At 35.6% G+C, this 22578-nt stretch overlaps 1 protein-coding gene across 15 annotated transcripts in view; it reads right to left on the bottom strand.

The window, feature by feature from the left end:
* The window catches only part of WNK1 (WNK lysine deficient protein kinase 1), a 179231-nt gene that overhangs the window by 75818 nt on the left and 80835 nt on the right, over positions 1-22578 (bottom strand). For all 15 annotated transcript variants that reach the window (XM_073223926.1, XM_073223917.1, XM_073223918.1 and 12 more), the window contains exons 2-4: positions 22231-22403; positions 2643-2863; positions 355-512 (exon numbers count right to left, since the gene is read on the bottom strand). In XM_073223926.1, coding sequence (XP_073080027.1) covers positions 355-512; positions 2643-2863; positions 22231-22403 — 552 coding nt within the window. The remainder of the gene's footprint in view (positions 1-354; positions 513-2642; positions 2864-22230; positions 22404-22578) is intronic.

Raw genomic sequence — 22578 nt, 5'->3', positions numbered from 1 at the left:
AAGCAGACTGAGTTAAGAGCCTTGATTTTAACTTAGATAATAAGCTTTATGATTTGAGGGAATGAGAATTTAGATGAATAAACAGGGGGTTAGAAATAGGTAATGGGAGTATTCTTAAACATATTTTCTAATGAAGGTTTAAATGAAAGCAAGGAGGGTCCAGGATAAACTGGTGCTTCTCTGATTTTATGTTTTTTCTCACTATATCATGAGCAATAAAATATCTTAACTCCCTCTTCACCCAACACCCCAGTATGCTTTCTATTACTGTTTCCTTTTGCAAGGTTGTTATTTAGCTTGGGATTCCTTCTGAGATGTGACCTAAGCTCATCAATCAGTTAGGGGAAGACTTACACTGGTCACTCGACGGTAGATCTGAGCAGCATTCTGGCACTCTGAATAAGGGTATTCAGATGTGGCCATCTCAAGCATACACATGCCAAAAGCATAAACGTCAACAGATTCATCATATTTCTCCTCATACATCTCAGGGGCCATGAACTCTGGGGTACCTTAAATTAAAAGAACGATTCAGTTTCAATGTGAGAAGGTGCAGATGTTACTCACCTGGGGTATAAGGAGAGGTATTGACCTGTGAGAGAAAAAAGTGGAAGGGAGAGAAAAAGAAGGGAGGGAGGGAGAGGAGGAGAGAAGAGAGAGAGAAAGGGAGGGAGGTGGAGGAGGACGCGGAGGGGAAGAGAGGGATAGAGAAAGAAAGAGAGAGAGGAGACAGGGATAAAGAGGAAGGAAATCTTAGTCTGTTTCATCCAGTATCTTACAGATCTTCCACTGCAAGGCCTTCATTAAAAAAGCTGGAACCGGGTCAAGTGTCTATTCATTTTTTTCAAATGGATTACTGTTATACAATGTCAAAAGTAGAACTGTGGATAAGAAATAAGCTGGTATAACTCATAAATAGAAGGAAAAGATAAGAGACTAGCAAGGAATAGATATACTAGCATCTACCTGTAAAATAGGACCTAGGTTAAAAAAGATCAAAATACTTGTCTGCCCCCTACTGTATAGTAGTTGTAAGGTTAACATTATAACTAGTCTCTTGCCATTAACATTCCACCTGATCAGTTTCACTTTTAAGGAGGCCTTGCAGTGAAAAATGTTATGTTCAATGTTTTAAATATAATAAAGTACAATTGTCTGTAAGGACCACTCACCCCTTTCTTCACATACCATCCTACCTGCAGTACACAAATAAGCCTACTGCAGACACAAGAAATATAGTGAGGGACATCCTGCAGACAAAAAACACATACATACATGCAAATAAAGGACTCAAATACATTCTGAGTTCTGAGCACAGTGGGTATGAGCCCACAGACCAAGTGTTTCAATGTTTCCAAAGAAATTAAGTCTGGGTACCTCAAATTATGGGACATTTCCAAGAACAGACTTGCACATTATGATTTAAACAAAAAGAGAGAGAAAAAACCTCTCTTGGGCCAGATTTTTAAGATGCCAAAGATAAAGAAATGTTTCCTCTAAGGAAGGCAAAAAAAGAAATTCAGCTTTAAATAATTATCTTCCTATTCTTCTTGTTAATCTATTATCAGAGAAAATGTAAAAACAGCATTCTAAATCAAAGTTACATAATATTCCAAGGAGAACACTACTTTATAAAAATGTGCAAATTACTGGTGCTCGTATGCTTTTTAAAATTAATATGTAAGAATCAAGCCCTCTTAAAAATTAGTGATTTTTTTGTTGCTGTCATCGTCACCTTTTGGGGAGAGTAGAGTGTGAACACTTCACATTTTCAAATTGTCACACCCTCTCTGGAGAGCAAAAGCTTATCAAAATAATAAGCATTATATTATTTTTCCAGCTCTAACTCTCTCATATTAACTTTAGTCAGAAAAGACAGCCTTGTTCTTTAGATCAGTGATTCTCAACAGGGAGCAATTTTGCCACCCAGGGGCACTTAGCAATATCCTGAGACATTTTTGGTTATAGCAACTGGGGGAGGAGATGGAAAGCATATGTGCTACAGGCATCTAGGGGCCAGAAATGTTGTTCAATAATCTTACAATGCACAAGACTGTCCTTACAACAAACTGTCCAATCCAAAATGTCAGTAGCACTGAGGGTGAAAAACCCTGTTTTAGATATATTGTATCTTCTGAAGGGAAAGAAAAAGAAGAAAGCTGGTAAAAAGAAACTTTCAGAATAAACCGTCATATTTTCACATTTAAAAATAAAGTGTTAATAGGCAGGTATTTTTGAATATATATATATATATATCCAACAGACTTCTCTGGAAACTAAACTACATAAAAATTCTATTTTATGATGAAAGCAATATACTGTATCTATTAAAAAAGTAAGTATGTAATACTAAGTATCAACAAAATGACCCAGTAAGATTGATAATTACATAAGGTTTTGCCAACAAAGTTCATCTTACTTCTCTTCATACAACTTAACAAAACATCAATAGTTTCAAGATGATTCTAGAAGCATAGATACAGAGAACTCTGTGTCCCCTAAGTAGCACTGATTGCTTCCTGGGTTCAAGCTATGAATTTCTGAAGGTTTATTTCATGTAATAAAAGCTGACAGAGTCAGGTTTCCAAATAAAAGGAATGTCAGAAAGCCAGTTAGGCTACAACATAACACCTGAAACATACCTATCACACTCTTGGCAAAGGAAGCCCGCTTCAGGGTTGCCAGACCTAGGTCTCCAATCTTGACTGAGCCTGTAGGGCCAGTGATAAAGATATTGTCACACTTAAGATCTCGGTGAATAATAGGTGGAGTTCGAGTATGAAGAAACTGAAGTCCTTTAAGGATCTGACGGCACCAGCTTCTTAGAACTTTGATCTTCATCACCTTAAACCTTTTCAAGTACCTAGACAAGGAAAGGTATACCAAACAGATTATCAATGATATGAGTTTACTGCATTGAGGAATTCCATTAAATTATAGCATATCTGAGACAGGAATATCAAATTTAGAGTATTAAGATTCAGTAACCTTAAAGGTTAGTGAAACTTTTAGTAAGGTTAAAGGGAATAGGTTAACAATAGGTTGGTAAGTGAATTCTCATATAACAAAAAGCACAAAAAAAATGAATTCTTTAGAAATAGATCACTACTAAAATGATTCAAAAGTTAAGAGGTAGAGTTTGACTTCTGGTAAATGGTGGAGCAAATCTTATTGGATACAGAGCTAATTAAACTCTAGTAAAATATATATACATGAAACAACTACTTGAAGACTCAGAAGAGCAGCCAAAATCAGGCATAAACTGGAGGGTAGTTCACATGACAAAAAAGGGAAAGCACTGCTTGAGTGTCATACTCTGTTATCTGTTCAGCTGAGGGGAGGCTCCAGTCTGACTGTGCAGGTCACCTCAAACTGGATAGAAACCTGTAGCCTTATTAGCTGAGGAATATGAGGGCAGAGCTTACGACAACCTCAGCATCTGCAACAGTGCCGTGCAATAGAACTTTCAACAATGACAGACTAAATACAGTATCCACTAGAAAAAGGTGAATATTTATATTTAAATGTAGATTAATTAAACTAAGGAATTTCATTTCCTAGTCAACAGTGGCATGTAGCAAGTGAGTAACATTTTGGACAATACAGATTATAGAACATTTTCTAGTATGACAGAAAGTTTCACTGGATAGCAGAGATCTAGAAAGCATAAAAGGGGAATAAATCACAGAGAGGGGGTATATAAAGGGAGCCCCAAATTCTGCATATTCACTCTGCCCAAATCACTGGTTGACCTATGAAATATGTGTATGTGGGGAGATTCTAAGCAGCCCAGCTAATGCTAACAAAACAGAGATTTCTGATGCTACCCACTGCAGGGATGACAAACTTTGGGGACTGAGTTCAGATGCATATTTTACCTGGAAATATTCAGGAAAAAAACAAAGATAACTAAAAAATGTAAATTTAAAAGATTACATTTTCTTACCATCTTTAGAATACTTATGACCAGAGGAAAATTTGTAACAATGTATTACAGGGTTTATAGAATATATAAATGTAATATGTATGAAAATTACAGCACAAGGAATAAATGTTAGGGGTAAGCGGAACTATATAGTGCAAAGTTCATTTGAACTAATATATGAAATTGTACAGTATCAACCCGAAGCAAATTGTGAAAAGTTAAAGATATAAATGCAATTTCTAGATGAATCGCTTATAAACACACACACATACACAGATTTAACTAAAAAGCTAAAACAGAAACTAAAATGAAATTCTACTTCATTTGGTTGGGGTAATTAAAGAAATCTAGTGGTGAAAGTTGGTTTTATGGTTTAAAAGAAAATCAAAACATAGTTATCTCTGGAGGTTGAGGGAAGGGATGCCTAAGGGCATTTACTGAGATGATAGAAATGTTCTATATCTTAATAAGAGTTTTGATTACATAAGTGAATCACTGAATGATACAGTTATGATTTAGTTTTCACTGTATGCAAACTTTGCTGTAAGGAAAAACAAAGATTGCATACAAAAAAGCATACAAATATTGGAACTTTAATGAACCAAATACTGAAGTGTTTTCAAGTGAAACATACTGATGTCTTCAACTTATTTTGGAAAGAATAAAACTATAGTAGATTGATAGGGAGAGGATCAGATGGGCATATGTATATATGGTATGGCAAAATTAAATATAATAAAATATAGAATCTAGGCAGTGACTATGTGTGTGTTCACTGTATGATTCTTTCAAACTTTTATATTTATAATATTGGGAAGTTAGTGAAGCTGGCTTGATCTCTATCATATGTATAAAATGAAGTATATTTTTAAAAGGTAATAAATTATTGTGTATTAACCTTGCAGTTTATGACCTTATGAAATTTTTTAGTATCACTGGAATTCTCTATGTAAACAATTACATAACTGCAAACGGGCAGTTTCATTTCTTCTTTTCCAATTTTTATACCTTCTACTAGTTTCCCCATCTTTATGCCTCACTGTAGTGGGTGGGCTCTCTGTAAGAATACTAAATTTCAGTGGTGAAAACAAATATCCTTGCTTTGTTCACACTATCAGGGAAATAGCTATGTATGAAGTTAGATGTAGGCTTTTTTCATGGGTGCTCTTTATCAGCTGAGGAAGTTCCCTACTACTTAGTCACAAATAGATGTTGAACTGTCAAATACTTTCTCCACATATGCTGAAATGACCATATGGTTTTTCTCCTTTTTTTTTGCTCATGTGGTGAACAGTGTTGATTCATTCAATGTTAAACCAACTTTGTGGTTTTGGGATAAATCCTATTTGGTATGGATGTATTGTGATTGCTGGATCCAATCTTCTATTATTCTGTAAAGGATATTCGCATCTATATTTATGAGGGACATTGCCCTATAATTTCTTTTGCTGTACTATCTTAGGTTTTGGTATTTGTGTTATTCATAAATGAGATGGACAGATTCTTCTGCTTCTGTTTTTTGGTAAAATTCAACACACTGTATTTTACCCCCATTAAAAAAATTATAAAATACATGTAATGTAACATTTACCATTTTTAAGTGATATTAAGTACATTCCTATCATTATGCAAACACAACCATCCATCTCTAGACATCTTTTCATCTTGCAAAACTGAAACTCCATACCCATTAAACAATATTTCTCCCACTTTCTCCTCTGCTTGGGCTCATGGCAACCATCATTTGACACCATTCTACTTTCTGTCTCTGGATTTGACTACTTTAGGTACCTTATGAAAGTATAATCACATAATGTGTGTCTTTTTGTGATTTTCACTTAGCATAATGTCTTCAAGGTTCTTCCATATCATAGTATGTGTCAGAATTTCCTTATCTGCTAAAAAATATTCCATTGTACATATATACCACATTTTGCTTATACATTCTCCCACTGATGGATACTCGGGCTATTCTACCTTGTAGTTATTGTGAATAAAGCTGCTATGAACATGGGTATACAAATATCCCTTCAATTCTTTTAGGTATGTAACCACAGTAGAATTGTTGGAACATACGGTAATTCTATTAATTTTTATTGAGATATAATTGACAATTATTAATTTCAGATGGCCATGATTCAAAATTTATATGTTATGAAATGATCAGTACAATAAATCTAGTTAACACCCATCACTACACAGTTACAACTTCTTTTCTTGTGATAAGAACTTCTCAGATCTACTCTCAGCAGTTTTCAAATATGCAATATAGTATTATTATCTGTAGTCACCGTGTTGTACATTATATCCCCACAACTTATTTTATAACTAGAAGTTTGTACCTTTTGAGCCATTTCCCCCACTGCAACTACCAATCTGTTCTCTGTATCTATGACTTTGGTTTTGTTGTTGCTGTGGTGATTTGGGTTTTTTTTTTGTTTTACATTTTTCATGTAAGTGGGATCATATGGTATTTGCTTTCTCTGCCTGACTTATTTCACTTAGCATAATGCCATCACAGTCTACCCACATTGTCCCAAGTGGCTAGATTGACTTTTTAATGGCTAAAAATATTCCATTTTATATATAACACATCTTTATCCATTCATTCATCAATGGATATACTTACGTTGCTTCCATGTTCTGACTATGATGACTAATATTGCTATGAACATGGGGGGACATATACATTTTCAAGTTAGTGTTTTTGTTTCCTTTGGATAAATACTCAGAAGTAGAATTGCTGGATCATACGGTAGTTCTTTTTTAAATTTTTTGAGGAACCTCCATACTGTTTTCCATAATAGCTGCACCAATTTACATTGCCACCAACAGAGTACCCTAGCCCAAGGGAATCCTTTTCTCTACATTCTTGCCAGCACTTATTATTTATCTTTTTGATACTAGCCATTCTAACACTGGTTTTGATTTGTTTCCCTAAGATCTAGTAACGTTGAGCATCTTTTCATGTGTTTATTGGCTATTTGTCATTTTCTTTGGAGAAATCTTTATTCAAGTCTTTGTCCATTTTTGAATCCACCTGTTTTATCTTGTTGAGTTTTGGGAGTTCTCTATATATTCTAAATATTAATTCCTTTTAAGTTATATGATTTGTAAATATTTTCTCCCATTCTGTAGATTGCCTTTTTTACTCTGTTGATACTATCCTTTGTAGCACAAAATTTTTTCATTTTCATTAAATACAATTCTAAACACACTGGTTTTAAAACATTTGATCTGGCTGACATTTCAGGAATTTCTAATAACCAATATCATTTCCACTTTTGATAGAGTATTAAGTTTTCTTTTTAACTGTTGAGGAAAGTGAGCTCAAGGTCACACAACTTAAAAAACAGAGATGGCAACTGAATTCTTAAGCTTGTACTACTGCTACCACCTGACTAGCTAGCTATCTAATCTGTTATACATATTACCATCAGATAAGTCTTTCGGGAGAATGCTAGCATAGTCCCAGGCAGATAATAGACACTCAACTGTTTTCTGAATTATTCAATTGTATCACTATTGGATCATGATCAAATCCCTTCCAATGGTTCCCTACATTATCCTATCCATAAATTAAAGCAGAAATTAATCTTTCACTCTGCATTCAAAACTCTCTACATCATATTCCCAACCTATCTAGTGGAGCCTTTTCTGTCATTATTCCTCCTTATAAACTCTGTTGTTTTAAAAAAGGCTAGCCTACAGCTAACTTTTTATACCTATTTTTATACAGTTCCCATAGTACCTCAACACTTAAAAAAAAATCTACCTAGCTTTTAAGGCCTAATTTAACTCTATTACTTTGATAAAAATCTTTAAGAATACCCTAGCCAGTAGGAAGTGATTTCTTCTTTTCAACTGCTATTAAAACAAAAATTACTATGCAGTCATAAAAAGGAATGACATTTTGCCATTTGCAACATGGATAGATCTTGAGAGCATTATTTTAAGTGAAATGAGTCAAAGAAAGATAAGTACTATATAATATCACTTATATGCAGAATCTAAAAAATCCAAAAAACAAAACACCAAGCTCAGAGATACAGAAAACAGATTGGGGATGGAGTGGGCAAAATGGGTGAAAGGAATAAAAAGGCACAAACTTCCAGTTATAAATAAGTCATGAGATGTAATGTAAAGCATGGTGACAACAGTTATCAATACTGCATTGTGTATTTGATAAAGTTGTTAGGAAAGTAGATCTTAAAAGTTCTTAACACAAGAGACAGGATTAAAGATGGGGGGGTGAGAGGAGAGACAGAGGCTTCCTCCTAAAACTGGATACAATTAGAAAATTTAATTGGCGCAACTAATCCTGAGAGAGCAACAGGAAAGAGGACTGCATCAGATTGCACCTGGAGAAAAGAGCAGACCTCAGCGAACCGGGTAAGGAACCAGAGCTGTGGCTCCATGGGACGGGAGACGCCTCCCCCATCCCAGCTCACCGGCAGGAGGAAGAGAAACAGAGCAGGGAGGGAGTGGAAGGCTTGGGACTGCTGAATACCTAACTCCAGAGATCTGCTGTGGGAGCACAAACGTACATTTCAGGGTGCTTTCATGGGACTCGCATGACTACCAGGTTGGAAAGTTAATACAAGCTGAGTTCCTGGGGAGACTGGGATTCCGGCTGCTTGTGGAAAGCAGGGATCCATATCTGGCTGCTCTGGGACAGAAACATACCTGTGTGACCCACCCACTGGCTCAGGCAGTGGAGACAGGCACAGCAGCCAGAAGGCGGGGAACAGCTCCCCCCACCCCCTCCACAGCCAGGCACCAGGACCGCTCTCCTGTGACCCCAGACATTGCTTCAGGGGCTGAGCAGCTCCAGAATAGACCTTCTGGACACTAGAGGCCCCATATACAAACACGAAACACCAAAGGAACCTTGTCCAGAGTAAAATTGTTAATACAACTCCTGAGAAAGATTTAAATGATATGGACCTCGTGACTCTTCCTGAAAGGGAGTTCAAAATAAAAATCATCAACATTCTAATGGAGGTACAGAAAGACATCCAAGAACTCAGGAATGAATTCAGGTCAGAGATCCAATCGTAGAAGAACACGATGGAGAGTATTAAAAAAAGGTTGGATACAATGGAGGAGACGATAAATGAAATAGAAACTAGAAAAGAGGAATACAAAGAAGCTGAGGCACAGACAGAAAAAAGGATCTCTAAAAATGAAAGAATATTGAGAGAACTGTATGACTAATCCAAGCAGAACAATATTCGCATTATAGGGATACCAGAAGAAGAAGAGAGAGAGAAAGGGATAGAAAGTGTCTTTGAGGAGGTAGTTGCTGAAAACTTCCCCAATGTGGGGAAGGAGATAGTCTCTCAGGCCATGGAGATCCACAGATCTCCCAACACAAGGGACCCAAGGAAGACAACACCAAGACACATAGTAATTAAAATGGGAAAGATTAAGGATAAGGACAGACTGTTAAAAGCGGTCAGAGGCACCGTCTGCTACTCCTATAGCTTTTCTTCTTCCTTTCTAATTACAACCCTTAAATAGAATTTGTGCCTCATATCGAATTTACCGAGTATCATAATTCTTCCAAGTGGTAAAGATACCTCAAGACAAATACTGGGCATAAAAGCCACAGGGCATAAATCGGCAAAGTAAAAAGCTAACCTTTTCAAACAATATTGCCTCTCTCTCACTTACCAACTTTACATTTCCCTGTATGGCCCCGGAAGATGACTGGTTAGCCAGAGACAGGTAAGATTCCTCAAGGGAGGAACAACCTAAGATAGGCACAGTCGCAGGGGGGCCATCAGGTGAGAAATTGGGGATGAACAGAGGTGAGGCTTAGAACCTCACCCCCACTGTTTTGAGAGAAATCTTCTGCATCTGTGGATGTTTTATTGCCCTTGTCTCGCTTGGATTAACACTTAATCTACAGGCACATACCTGATCATCTAAATTTACTCTCTTACAGCACTAAACTATGTTTTCTACCTTTATCTTGCATCTACCTACCACTTCAGCATTTTATTAAAAATAATAATAATAATAAGGGAGAAATGTGGGATTCACATATAAATCAAGTACAAAAATCAAATGAATATTCATATTTGATCTGATTCTATATAGTTCATAATGTGTAATCAAAACTGAAAGTTTCTGTGATGACTGCCCTTGTACTGTTCACCATGTAAGAACTTGTTCATTATGCTTCAGAAGATTGGAGACTGACAAGAATTAGGCTTGGGGTAGATTAATGATTGTACATTGAGCATTGAGTCCCCTATACAGAATTTCATTGCTGTTAACAACCATTTGATCAATAAATATGAGAGATGCCCTCTCCAAAAAAAAAAAAAAAAAAAAGGCAGTCAGGGGCAGAAATAAGATCACATACAAAGGAAAGCCCATCAGGCTAACATTAGACTTCTCAGCAGAAACTTTACAGGCCAGAAGGGAGTGGCATGAGGCAGAAGGGCCTGGAACCAAGATTACTTTATCCGACGCGATTATCATTTAAATTTAAAGGAGGGATTCAACAATTTCCAGATAAGCAAAAGCTGAGAGAGTTTACCTCCCACAAACCATCTCTGCAGTCTATTTTGGAGGGACTGCTATAGATGGAAGTGTTCCTAGGGTTGGATAGCTGTCACCAGAGGTAGTAAAACCACAGTAGGGAGGGTGGAGTAGCTGATTGCGAGGCAAATGCAAAATTAAATTGACAATCCCCAAAGTCCATCAAGGGATAGACAAAAAGTACAGAATTTGATACCTAAAATATAAAGAATGAAGGAGGAAGAAAAAGGAGGAGAAACAGAAAAGAACCTTTAGATTGTGTTTGTAACAGCATACTAAGTGAGTTAAGTTAGACTCTTAGATAGTAAGGAAAGTAACCTGGAACCTTTGGTAACCACGAATCTAAAGCCTAAAAGGGCAGTAAGTACATACCTATCAATAATCACCCTAAATGTAAATGGACTGAATGCACCAATCAAAAGACACAGAGTCACTGAATGGATAAAAAAACAAGACCCATCTATATGCTGCTTACAAGAGATTCATCTCAAACCCAAAGACATGCACAGACTAAAAGTCAAGGGATGGAAAAAGATATTTCAAGCAAACAAAAGGGAGAAAAAAGCAGGTGCTGCAGTACTAGTATCAGACAAAATAGACTTCAAAACAAAGAAAGTACCAACAGATAAAGAAGGACATTACATAATGATAAAGGGGTCAGTCCAACAAGAGGATATAACCATTATGAATATATATGCACCCAACACAGGATCACCAGCATATGTGAAACAAATACTAACAGAACTAAAGGAGGAAATAGAGTGCAATGCATTCATTTTAGGAAACTTCAACACGTATTCACTCCAAAGGACAGATCCACCAGACAAAAAATAACTAAGGACACAGAGGCACTGAACAACACACTAGAACAGATGGACCTAATAGACATCTACAGAACTCTACATCCAAAAGCAATAGGATATACATTCTTCTCAAGTGCACATAGAACATTCTCCAGAATAGACCACATACTAGGCCACAAAAAGAGCCTCAGTAAATTCAAAAAGATTGAAATTCTACCAACCAACTTTTCAGACCACAAAGGTATAAAACTACAAATAAATTGTACAAAGAAAGCAAAAAGGCTCACAAATACACGGAGGCTTAACAACACGCTTCTAAATAATCAATGGATCAACAACCAAATTAAAATGGAGTTCCAGCAATATATGGAAATAAATGACAACAACAACACAAAGCCCCAACTTATGTGGGATGCAGCGAAAGCAGTCTTAAGAGGAAAGTATATAGCAATCCAGGCATATTTAAAGAAGGAAGAACAATCCCAAATAAATAGTCTAACATCACAATTATCGAAATTGGAAAAAGAAGAACAAATGAGGCCTATAGCCAGCAGAAGGAGGGGCATAATAAAGATCAGAGAAGAAATAAACAAAATTGAGAAGAATAAAACAATAGAAAAAATCAATGAAACCAAGAGCTGGTTCTTTGAGAAAATAAACAAAATAGATAAGCCTCTAGCCAGACTTATTAAGAGAAAAAGAGAATCAACACACATCAATAGAATCAGAAAACGAGAAAGGAAACACCACGACGGACCCCACAGAAATACAAAGAATTATTAAAGACTACTATGAAAACCTATATGCTAAGTAGCTGGAAAACCTAGAAGAAATGGACAACTTCCTAGAAAAATACAACCTTCCAAGACTGGCCAAGGAAGAAACACAAAATCTAAACAAACCAATTAACAGCAAAGATATTGAAGTGGTAATCAAAAAACTACCGAAGAAAAAAAACCCTGGCCAGATGGATTTATCTTGGAATTTTATCAGACATTAACAGAGAAGATATAATACCCATTCTCCTTAAAGTTTTCCAAAAAATAGAAGAGGAGGGAATACCCCCAAACTCATTCTATGAAGCCAATATCACCCTAAAACCAAAACCAGGCAAAGACCCCACCAAAAAAGAAAACTACAGACTAATATCCCTGATGAATGTAGATGCAAAAATACTCAATAAAATATTAGCAAACCGAATTCAAAAATATATCAAAAGGATCATACACCACGACAAAGTGGGATTCATCCCAGGGATGCAAGGATGGTACAACATTCAAAAATCCATCAACATCATCCACCACATCAACAAAAAGAAAGACAAAAACCACATGATCATCTCCATAGATGCTGAAAAAGCATTCAACAAAATTCAACATCCATTCATGATAAAAACTCTCAGCAAAATGGGTATAGAGGGCAAGTACCTCGACATAATAAAGGCCATATATGATAAACCCACAGCCAACATCATACTGAACAGTGAGAAGGTGAAAGCTTTTTCTCTGAGATCGGGAACAAGACAGGGATGCCCACTCTCCCCACTGTTATTCAACATAGTACTGGAGGCCCCTGCCACGGCAATTAGTCAAAACAAAGAAATACAAGGAATCCAGATTGGTAAAGAAGAAGTTAAACTGTCACTATTTGCAGATGACATGATATTGTACATAAAAAACCCTAAAGACTCCACTCCAAAACTACTAAAACTGATATCGGAATATGGCAAAGTTGCAGGATACAAAATTAACACACAGAAATCTGTAGCTTTCCTATACACTAACAAAGAACCAATAGAAAGAGAAATCAGGAAAACAATTCCATTCACAATTGCATCAAAAAGAATAAAATACCTAGGAATAAACCTAACCAAAGAAGTGAAAGACCTATACCCTGAAAACTACAAGTCACTCTTAAGAGAAATTAAAGGGGACACTAACAAATGGAAACTCATCCCATGCTCTTGGCTAGGAAGAATTAATATCGTCAAAATGGCCATCCTGCCCAAAGCAATATACAGATTTCATGCAATCCCTCTCAAATTACCAGCAACATTCTTCAATGAACTGGAGCAAATAATTCAAAAATTCATATGGAAACACCAAAGACCCCGAATAGCCAAAGCAATCCTGAAAAAGAAGAATAAAGGAGGGGAGATCTCACTCCCCAACTTCAAGCTCTACTACAAAGCCACAGTAATCAAGACAACTTGGTACTGGCACAAGAACAGAGCCACAAACCAGTGGAACAGATTAGAGACTCCAGACATTAACCCAAATATATATGGCCAATTAATATACCATAAAGGAGTCATGGACATACAATGGGGAAATGACAGTCTCTTCAACAGATGGTGCTGGCAAAACTGGACAGCTGCATGTAAGAGAATGAAACTGGATCACTGTCTATCCCCATACACAAAAGTAAATTCAAAATGGATCAAAGACCTGAAAGTAAGTCATGAAACCATAAAACTCTTAGAAAAAAACATAGGCAAAAATCTCTTGGACATAAACATTAGCGACTGCTTCATGAACATATCTCCCTGGGCAAGGAAAACAAAAGCAAAAATGAACAAGTGGGACTATATCAAGCTGAAAAGCTTCTGTACAGCAAAGGACACCATCAATAGAACAAAAAGGTACCCTACAGTATGGAAGAATATATTCATAAATGACAGATCTGATAAAGGCTTGACATCCAAAATATACAAAGAGCTCACATACCTCAACAAACAAAAAGCGAATAATCCAATTAAAAATGGGCAGAGGAGCTCAACAGACACTTCTCCAAGGAAGATATTCAGATGGCCAACAGACACATGAAAAGATGCACCACATCACTAGTTATTAGAGAAATGCAAATTAAAACCACAATGAGATATCTCCTCACACCAGTAAGGATGGCTACCATCTAAAAGACAAACAACAACAAATGTTGGCAAGGTTGTGGAGAAAGGGGAACCCTCCTACACTGCTGGTGGGAATGTAAATTAGTTCAACCATTGTCGAAAGCAATATGGAGGTTCCTCAAAATGCTCAAAATAGACTTACCATTTAACCCAGGAATTCCACTTCTAGGAATTTACCCTAAGGATGCAGCACTCCAGTTTGAAAAAGACAGATGCACCCCTATGTTTATCACAGCACTATTTACAATAGCCAAGAAATGGAAGCAACCTAAGTATCCATCAGTAGATGAATGGATAAAGAAGATGTGGTACATACACACAATGGAATATTATTCAGGCATAAGAAGAAAACAAACCCTACAATTTGCAACAACATGGATGGGGCTAGAGGGTATTATGCTCAATAAAATAAGCCAAGCGGAGAAAAGACAAATACCAAATGATTTCACTCATCTGTGGAGTAAAAGAACAAAAAAACTGAAGGAACAAAACAGCAGCAGAATCACAGAACCCAAGAATGGACTAACAGTTACCAAAGGGAAAGAGACTGGGGAGAATGGGAGGGTAGAGAGGGATAAGGGCAGGGAAGAAGAAAGGGGGTATTATGATTAGCATGTATAATGTGGGGTGTGGGGGAAAGGGGAGGACTGTGCAACACAGAGAAGACAAGTAGTGATTCTACAACATCTTACTATGCTGATGGACAGTGACTGTAATGGGGTTTGTGGGGGGTACTTGGGGTAGGAGAGATCCTAGTAAACATAATGTTCTTCATGTAATTGTAGATTAATGATAACAAAATAAATAAAACAATAAAAAAAACAAAAAAAGTTCTTCACATAAGAAAATTAGAAAAAATTCTGTAACGATCCATGACAGATGTTAACTAGACTTCTAAGGTGATCACTTCACAATATATACAAATTTTAAATCATTATGTTCTATACCTGAGACAAATACAACACTCTATATTAATTATACTCCTATAAAATAATTTCAAAAATATTTAATGAAAACACTTTAAGTTATGCATATTTTGACTCATCTTTCATTTTTAGAAATCTATTTCACAAAAATAAATAAGGACATACGTATAAGCATGATTACTGCAACATTGCTTTTAAGGGGAAAATATGGACAAGAGATCCACTTTGTCCCATACAACTATAAATGGGACGTTTTCAAACTCACAGAGGCTAAATATGGTGAGAGAGAAGTGATGCTAAAAATAGGAAAATAACCTAAAACCACCACAGCCAAACAAGATAAATGACAAGGTAGCATCAGTGCAGAAGATATAAAATTTAAATAAATAAAAAGGCTCTACCTAATAAAGCATTTCCAAGTCTTTCATTACAGCTGACTCAGGACCAATCGTCTTGAAGAAAAGCTTAGTAGTTCAAAGGCCCCACACTCATAATCATAGCTCCTAATCAGTTTTTCAGTGCTGAAATATTTAATGTGAACTGACAACCAGCTCATGGTTAAATGGGGGTAATTATGGTACCCATCCCCACAAAACTGGAAGACTAAATGTTGAGAACAATGACTGCTGAAGATTATAGGAAATGTTAGGTCAACAAACAAATGGTATCAGTAAAAACATAGAAATTATAAAAAGAAACCAAACAAATTTGGAAACTGAAAAGTACAGTAACTGAAATGAAAAATTCACTGAAGTGTGTCAAGAGCAGATTTGAGCAGGAAGAAGAAAGAGGCTGCAATAGAAATTATCCAGTCTGTGAAGCAGAAAGATAAAAGAATAAAGAAAAATCACGAGAGCCTAAGAGACATGTGGGATACCACTAAGGTAATCAACATATGCACAACAGGAGTCCCAAATAAGAGGAGAGAAAGTAATAGAAGAATATTTCATCAAATAACAGCAAAAACCTTTCCCAGTTTGATCCAAGAAATTTAACAAACTCTAAGAAGGATAAATGCAAAGAGATCCACAATGAGATAGTTATTTAAATTGCTTACAGTCAAAGGGGAAAATCTTGAAAATATGAGAAAGGCAACTTGTCATGACCAAGAGATCCTCAATAAGATTATTAACCAATTTCTCAGGAGAAACCCTGAAGGTCAGAGGGCAGAGGGATGGCACATTTAAAGTGCTAAAAGGAAAAAACCCTGCCAACCAGGAATTTTATATCCAGCAAAATTATCCTTTAAAAATGAAGGCAAAATTAACTGATTCCCAGTTTAAATGCCCCAAATAAACAAAAGCTGGGGGGATTTGTTATTAGTACACCTGCCCTACAAGAAATGTTAAAGGAAATCTTTCAGACTGAAATGAAAGGACACTAGACAGTAACTTTAAACCATAGTAAGAAATAAAATCTCTGGTAAAGATAACTACACAGCTAAATATAAAATAAGCATTAATGTATTTTTGCTTTATAGATGATTTCCTGTTCATTTCCTACATGATTTAGAAGACAAAGGCACAAAATGATTATAAATTTGTTAATGGGAACATAATATATAAAGATGTAATCTGTGACAAGAAAAACAAAAGAGGGAGCAAAGCTATGTAAGGACAGAAAGTGTAGATGTTATTACAGTTGATTTGGTATCAATTCAAACTAGAGTGTTAGAAATTTATGATGTTAGTAATTGTAATCCTCAAGGTAACCCTTAAGAAAATATCTAAAAAATATACACAAAGAAATGACAAGGGTTTCAAAATGGAACACTACAAAGAATTAAATACAAAAGAAAGTAATGAAGGGGATGGGGAACAAGAAGGTATTAAGAAATACAAAGAACAAATTGCAAATGGCAGAAGCGTTATCATTAACTACTTCAAATATAAATGGATTAAGTTCTCTAATCAAAAGACAAGAGATAGGAGAATGAAGACATATGTATATAAACCAACTGTATGCTGTCTAGAAGAGACTCAGTTTAGCTTCAAAGACCCACATAGGTTTAAAGTGAAAGGATAGGAAATAGAAAAAGATATTCCATGAAATAGTAACGAAAGGAGGGTGAGGTGGCTATATTAATATCAGATAAACAGATTAATAAAAAAACTGATGCAAGAGATATATATTGACATAAGGATCAATTCATAAAGAAAATAACAATTATAAACACATACACACATACATATCAGAGCTCCCAAATACATGAAGAAAATATTGACAGAATTGAAGGTAGGAATAGACAGTTCTATAGTAATAGTTGGAGACTTATATACCCCACTTAATAAGGCATAGAACACCTAGACAGAGGATCATTAAGGTAGTAAAGGATTTGAACAACTCTTTTCACTACCTAGACAATAACATATGGAACACAACACCCAACAACAGCTGAATATTCTTTGTAAATGCACACGAAACATTTCCTCAATAAACCTCCCAACCGAGTTGAGGACAGATGGGCTTCACTGCTGAGTTTTACCAAACATTTAAAGCAGAATTAACACCAATTCTTTTCAAACCCTTCCAAAAAGGAGTAATGTTTCCTAAGTCATTCTGTGAGGCATGCGTTACCCTGATATGAAAAATACCACAAGAAAACTACATATCAATATTTCTTAGTAATACAGATTCAACAATCCCAACAAAGTATTAGCTAACTGAATCCAACAGCATAGTAAAAGGATTATACAACACCATGACCAAGTATATTTATCCATGAAATGAAAGGGTGGCTCAACATCAATCAACATAGTACACCTAAATAGAACAAAGAGAAAAAAAAGCATGATTACCTCAGTTGATGCACAAAAAGCATTAAAGTCCTATACCTCTCTATGGTAAAAATACTCAAATTAGGAATATTAGAGAATACATTCAACATGATTAAGAAGCATTTGTAAAAAACCCAAAGCTAGTGTCATACTCAATGGTGAAACACTGAAGGCTTTTCCAGTAAGATTAGCAATAAAACAAGGATAGCCACTACTCTTCAACACTGTACTAGACGTTCTAGCCAGAGCATCTGGACAAGAAAAAGAAATAAAGATATCATAGTTGGAAAGGAAGAAGTAAAACTACCTCTATTTGTAAATACCATGATCATATATATAGAAAACTCCAAAGAATACACACACACATACACACACATCTAGAGTTAATAAAATAATTCAACTAAGTTCCAAGAGTGCAAGAAAAACAAACCCAAATCATTTGTATTTGTACACCAACAATCAACAACCTGAAAAGGGAATTAAGAAAACAATTCCATTTGCAACAGCATCCAAAAGAATAAAACGCCTAGGAATAAATTTAACCAAAGAAATGAAAGAAGACCTAAATAAAATGAAAGACATTTTATACATTGGATTGGAAAACAATACAGCTAGTTGACAATACTACCCAAAATGACTGATAGATTCAATGTATTTACAGATACATTTGACTTTGTCTATAGATAACAATTAAAATTCTATCAGCCCTTTTGCAGAAATGTAAAGCTAATCTTCAAATTCACAGGGAATTGCAAGGGACCCTAAAGTGCCAAGGCAATATTGAAAATAAGAACAAAGGGGTGGGGCAAAGGGGAAATGGGAAATTGCTTAATGGAATTTAGTTTTGCAAGATGAAGAGTTCTGAAGATTGATTACATAGCAATGTGAATGTACTTAACGTTACTGAATTGTACACTTTAAAATGATTAAGTTGGTAATTTTTTTTCTTTTTTAACCACAGTAAAAAAATTCCCATATAAATCCTAGAAATCACCTCGTTTCAACCTCTTAATTGATTTTACACATGGAGAGCTGAGGCCCTGAGACGGGGAGCTGCCCCAAATCATAGTTGTTCAGAAGAAGCAGAGCTGGGAGTAGAACTCATAGTTTCTACTCTAAGTCTAGAGTCTTTCTACTGCACACTCTCGCCACCCTAACTTTAAGGCTCTGAAATTGAAACGGGTGATGGGAAAAGAGAACTTTACATTTAAAAAGAAAAATGCCTAGGAATTTAGACAGTGTGCAATTAAAGAGTAAACATACTCTGTGGGGTGAGGAGTGGGGAGTAAATGATTAATGGGTATCAGGTGTTCTTTTGAGGTGATGAACATTCTAGGAATTTGATAAATGTGGTGGTTACAACATTGTGAATATATTAAATGCCACTGAATTGTACACTTCAAAAAGGTTCATTTTATGTTATGTGAAATTTCACCTGAATTTAAAAAGAAATCTAAATTTATTTCCATTTCCTGAATCAAATTTTCTAAGCTATATCTTTCCATCTTACTTTTCAGGTATGGGTGTTTACTTGTTTCAATTTTTAAGCTTACAAATTTATGCCTATGTGGAACAAAGGCAGAAACTCAAAAAGTCCAAAAAGCATATATAGTTGAACTTTGAACATGGGTTTCAACTGCATGGGTCCACTTATATGCAGATTTTTTCCCTCTATACATATATTGGAAACTTCTTTGGAGATGTGTAACAATTTGAAAAAATACTTTTTTTCCTCTAGCTTATTGTTAAGAACACAGTATTCACATACATACATATACAAAATTTGTGCTAACTTTTTATGTTATTGGTAAGGCTTCTGGTTAATAGTAGACTACTAGTCATTAAGTTTTTGGGGAGTCGAGTGTTATATGCAGGTTTTCGACTACAAAGGGGGACAGCATCCCTTTATCCTCCCACCCTGCTGATCAAGGGTCAACTGTAATTCCCATCCCGTTCACCTCACCAAATGCTACCAATGTTCCTAAATTGTTCTGTATTCTTCCAGATAGGAATATGGATGTTTTTTGTTATAGTCAAACAACTTAATGTTCTGCTCAGTTAAACTGTTAATGAAGTATTAACAAGCAAGTTTACAGCATTTGTTTTAATGGCTATGTAAGGGTCATCTGTAATTATATGAGAAAATGAATTTGTTTTAAACCTATTTGCTTAGGACTATACACACATCCTCATTCTAAGCCATCCTCTTCTCAAATATTGTCTTTCCTTCAAGAATGATAATTAAATCTAATGTACTCCATGTCTCATCTTTTTCATATTCTCCATCTTTTTCTGCTGATTTAGTCTTGATTCAATCTAGTTTGTTATTTAATTTACAACTGAAGTTTTAATTTTAATGATTTTTTTATTTCTAAGAAGTTCTTTCAATCTTTCCTAATTATGCCTGAGCTTTTTCTGATGGAGTTATTTTCCTTCTTCAGGGTTTCTATTCCTTCTTGTAGCATTTTAAATGCTTGTACATTACTATATAGACTTACATGTATCTTTACTGGTATCTTTTTCCAGTTACATGCTTATTTTGTAACCACCTTGAGAGTTGTCTATCACTATCTTTAATTCCTGCAGTGCTATTTTCCAGTTGTACCTGATCATCTTTACTGGTGTAATCCATAATTTAATTGTGAGGTCACCTTCTCTAAGGATTGTTTTGTCTATGGATGCTATTACCAATGAAGAATGAAAATGTCCCTGGGAGTTTCCATTGAGTTCTGGAATTAGGGTTCCCACATCAAGTAGTTAGTACATATTTATATTACAGAGACATCTACATAAGACCTAGGCTGAGATTTTTATTTACTCCCTCCTCTTCCAAAGTCCTGGGCAGAGGGACAAAATTCCTCATAGCTTTCACTGTCTGCAAGTTTTCCCTTTCCATGGGTAATTCAGTTTTTTTGACACAGGCTAAGTTCCAGTTCCCCTCTCTACTGAGTTCTAAGGCCTTTTGTCCTTGCATGTACACTAAAATGTTAATATCCAATCCTCAAGCCCCATATGTATATTTCACATACCCAAAAACAAACAAAAAACTGGCCCATTTTGGCTTTGGGTCACCTCTGCTTTGCCTTTCATCTGGAGGTTACTCTTTCTTTCTTTGGAGCTTGGATATTTATTGAAAAAGCTTTAATTATATTCCACATTTTAGTCTGTTGATGGGGGTAGGCGACTCCACAGAGGCTTAGCCTACTATGTTATCCAAAGCCCCACAATATGGTTTTTTCAAAAAGTAAACTGTTGTAAAATACTCTTGCAGGGTATGCCTGACCAACTACTGACAATCCACCTAGTATCCAAATCAGTGAAAATAATCTCAAAATGCAAATATACACACAACTACCATTATAATTCTCCTTCAATCATTCAAGTATTAATCAAGTTTCAGGCATAGTGCTAGGGAGTGCTAGTGGAAGAAACAGGCATGTTAATAACAAGAAGCCTGAAGGACTAGAATAAAGGTGTTACCACAAATTTGGGAGAAATTGTTTGGGAAATTATAATTTGCAGGGGGGAAATAATCTATTGGCTCTTTAGCATGTTAATCCTGAGCATCCAGGAATACATGCAAGTAACTACATGCAGGGGACACAAGACTATTTCAAAGATCTGGAATTAATCAGCTCAGTAGCCTTAACTGAAGAAAGTAATACACAATAAATATATACTACAGAGATAATTTTAAAAATCCAATTCCTCCATAACAAAAAATTTACACTGTTTTCCTCTCTGAGTGTAGATACTAAGAGACCTGGGATTCCAAAGATATATTCCCAACTTTTACCTTAAAGCTCTTTATTATAAGAGTTCTATATTTGACCTATCCATGACCTGAAGAGCTAGGTCTAGCTGTTTTGGCTTCAATTTCTGATATTATGGAAAGTGGAATTAACTACTAGTAACTGTCACAACGCAATTTGCATTTGATACAATATTTGCATAGATGCAGCAAAATTGCCCAATGTAATGTGATAAAACAAGCAGCTTCAACCTCATTTTAACCACTAGAGGGCTACCTTGTCATTTGATTTCTGATCCCTCAGCCACTCAATTTTAGAAATACTAATCACTATGACTTAAAATAGTTTTATTCTGCAGTAACTTCTTATTTTAATACTTAGCAATAAATACTTAGCAATATCAGACCACTTTATACACCAGAGGACTTTGTAGACAGGAAAATGTGGTAATATACTAACGACTGGAGGAGTCTCTCCTTAGGATAGCATGCTGGGCAACAAAAGTAGGACTCCTCAGCCCTGAAATAAGAAACCCAAGTTCTCTCATATTTGTTGGTCAGCTTTTATAATATTGATGGACTTACGTTTTAAGCGTTCCAGATGTCATAAGTTCAGTCACCAAAACAATGCACTTCTTTCCTTTTACTGTCGATTCCCAAGAATCATAGAATCGAACAATATTAGGATGTTGAAGGCCCTTTAACATTTCAGCCTCTTCTTTAAATCTCTGCCTCTCAGACTTTGTTAACTTTCGATCCTAAAATCAAAAGCCAAAAGAGAATATGGTTTAAAATAATAAAATACCAAGGCACAGTTAAATTTAGATGGTAAACATGTACTAAATATAATGATCTATAGTGTTAAAACAAGAACACTTAACACAAATGTTACTAATAACTAGTAACTTCATCAGCCTGTCGGTGTGAGAACAG

Source organism: Manis javanica, chromosome 15 (genome assembly GCF_040802235.1).
Source record: "Manis javanica isolate MJ-LG chromosome 15, MJ_LKY, whole genome shotgun sequence".
NCBI classification, from domain to species: domain Eukaryota; kingdom Metazoa; phylum Chordata; class Mammalia; order Pholidota; family Manidae; genus Manis; species Manis javanica.
The sequence above is the reverse complement of the archived record's forward strand: the minus strand, read 5'-3'. Positions and strand labels throughout refer to the sequence as shown.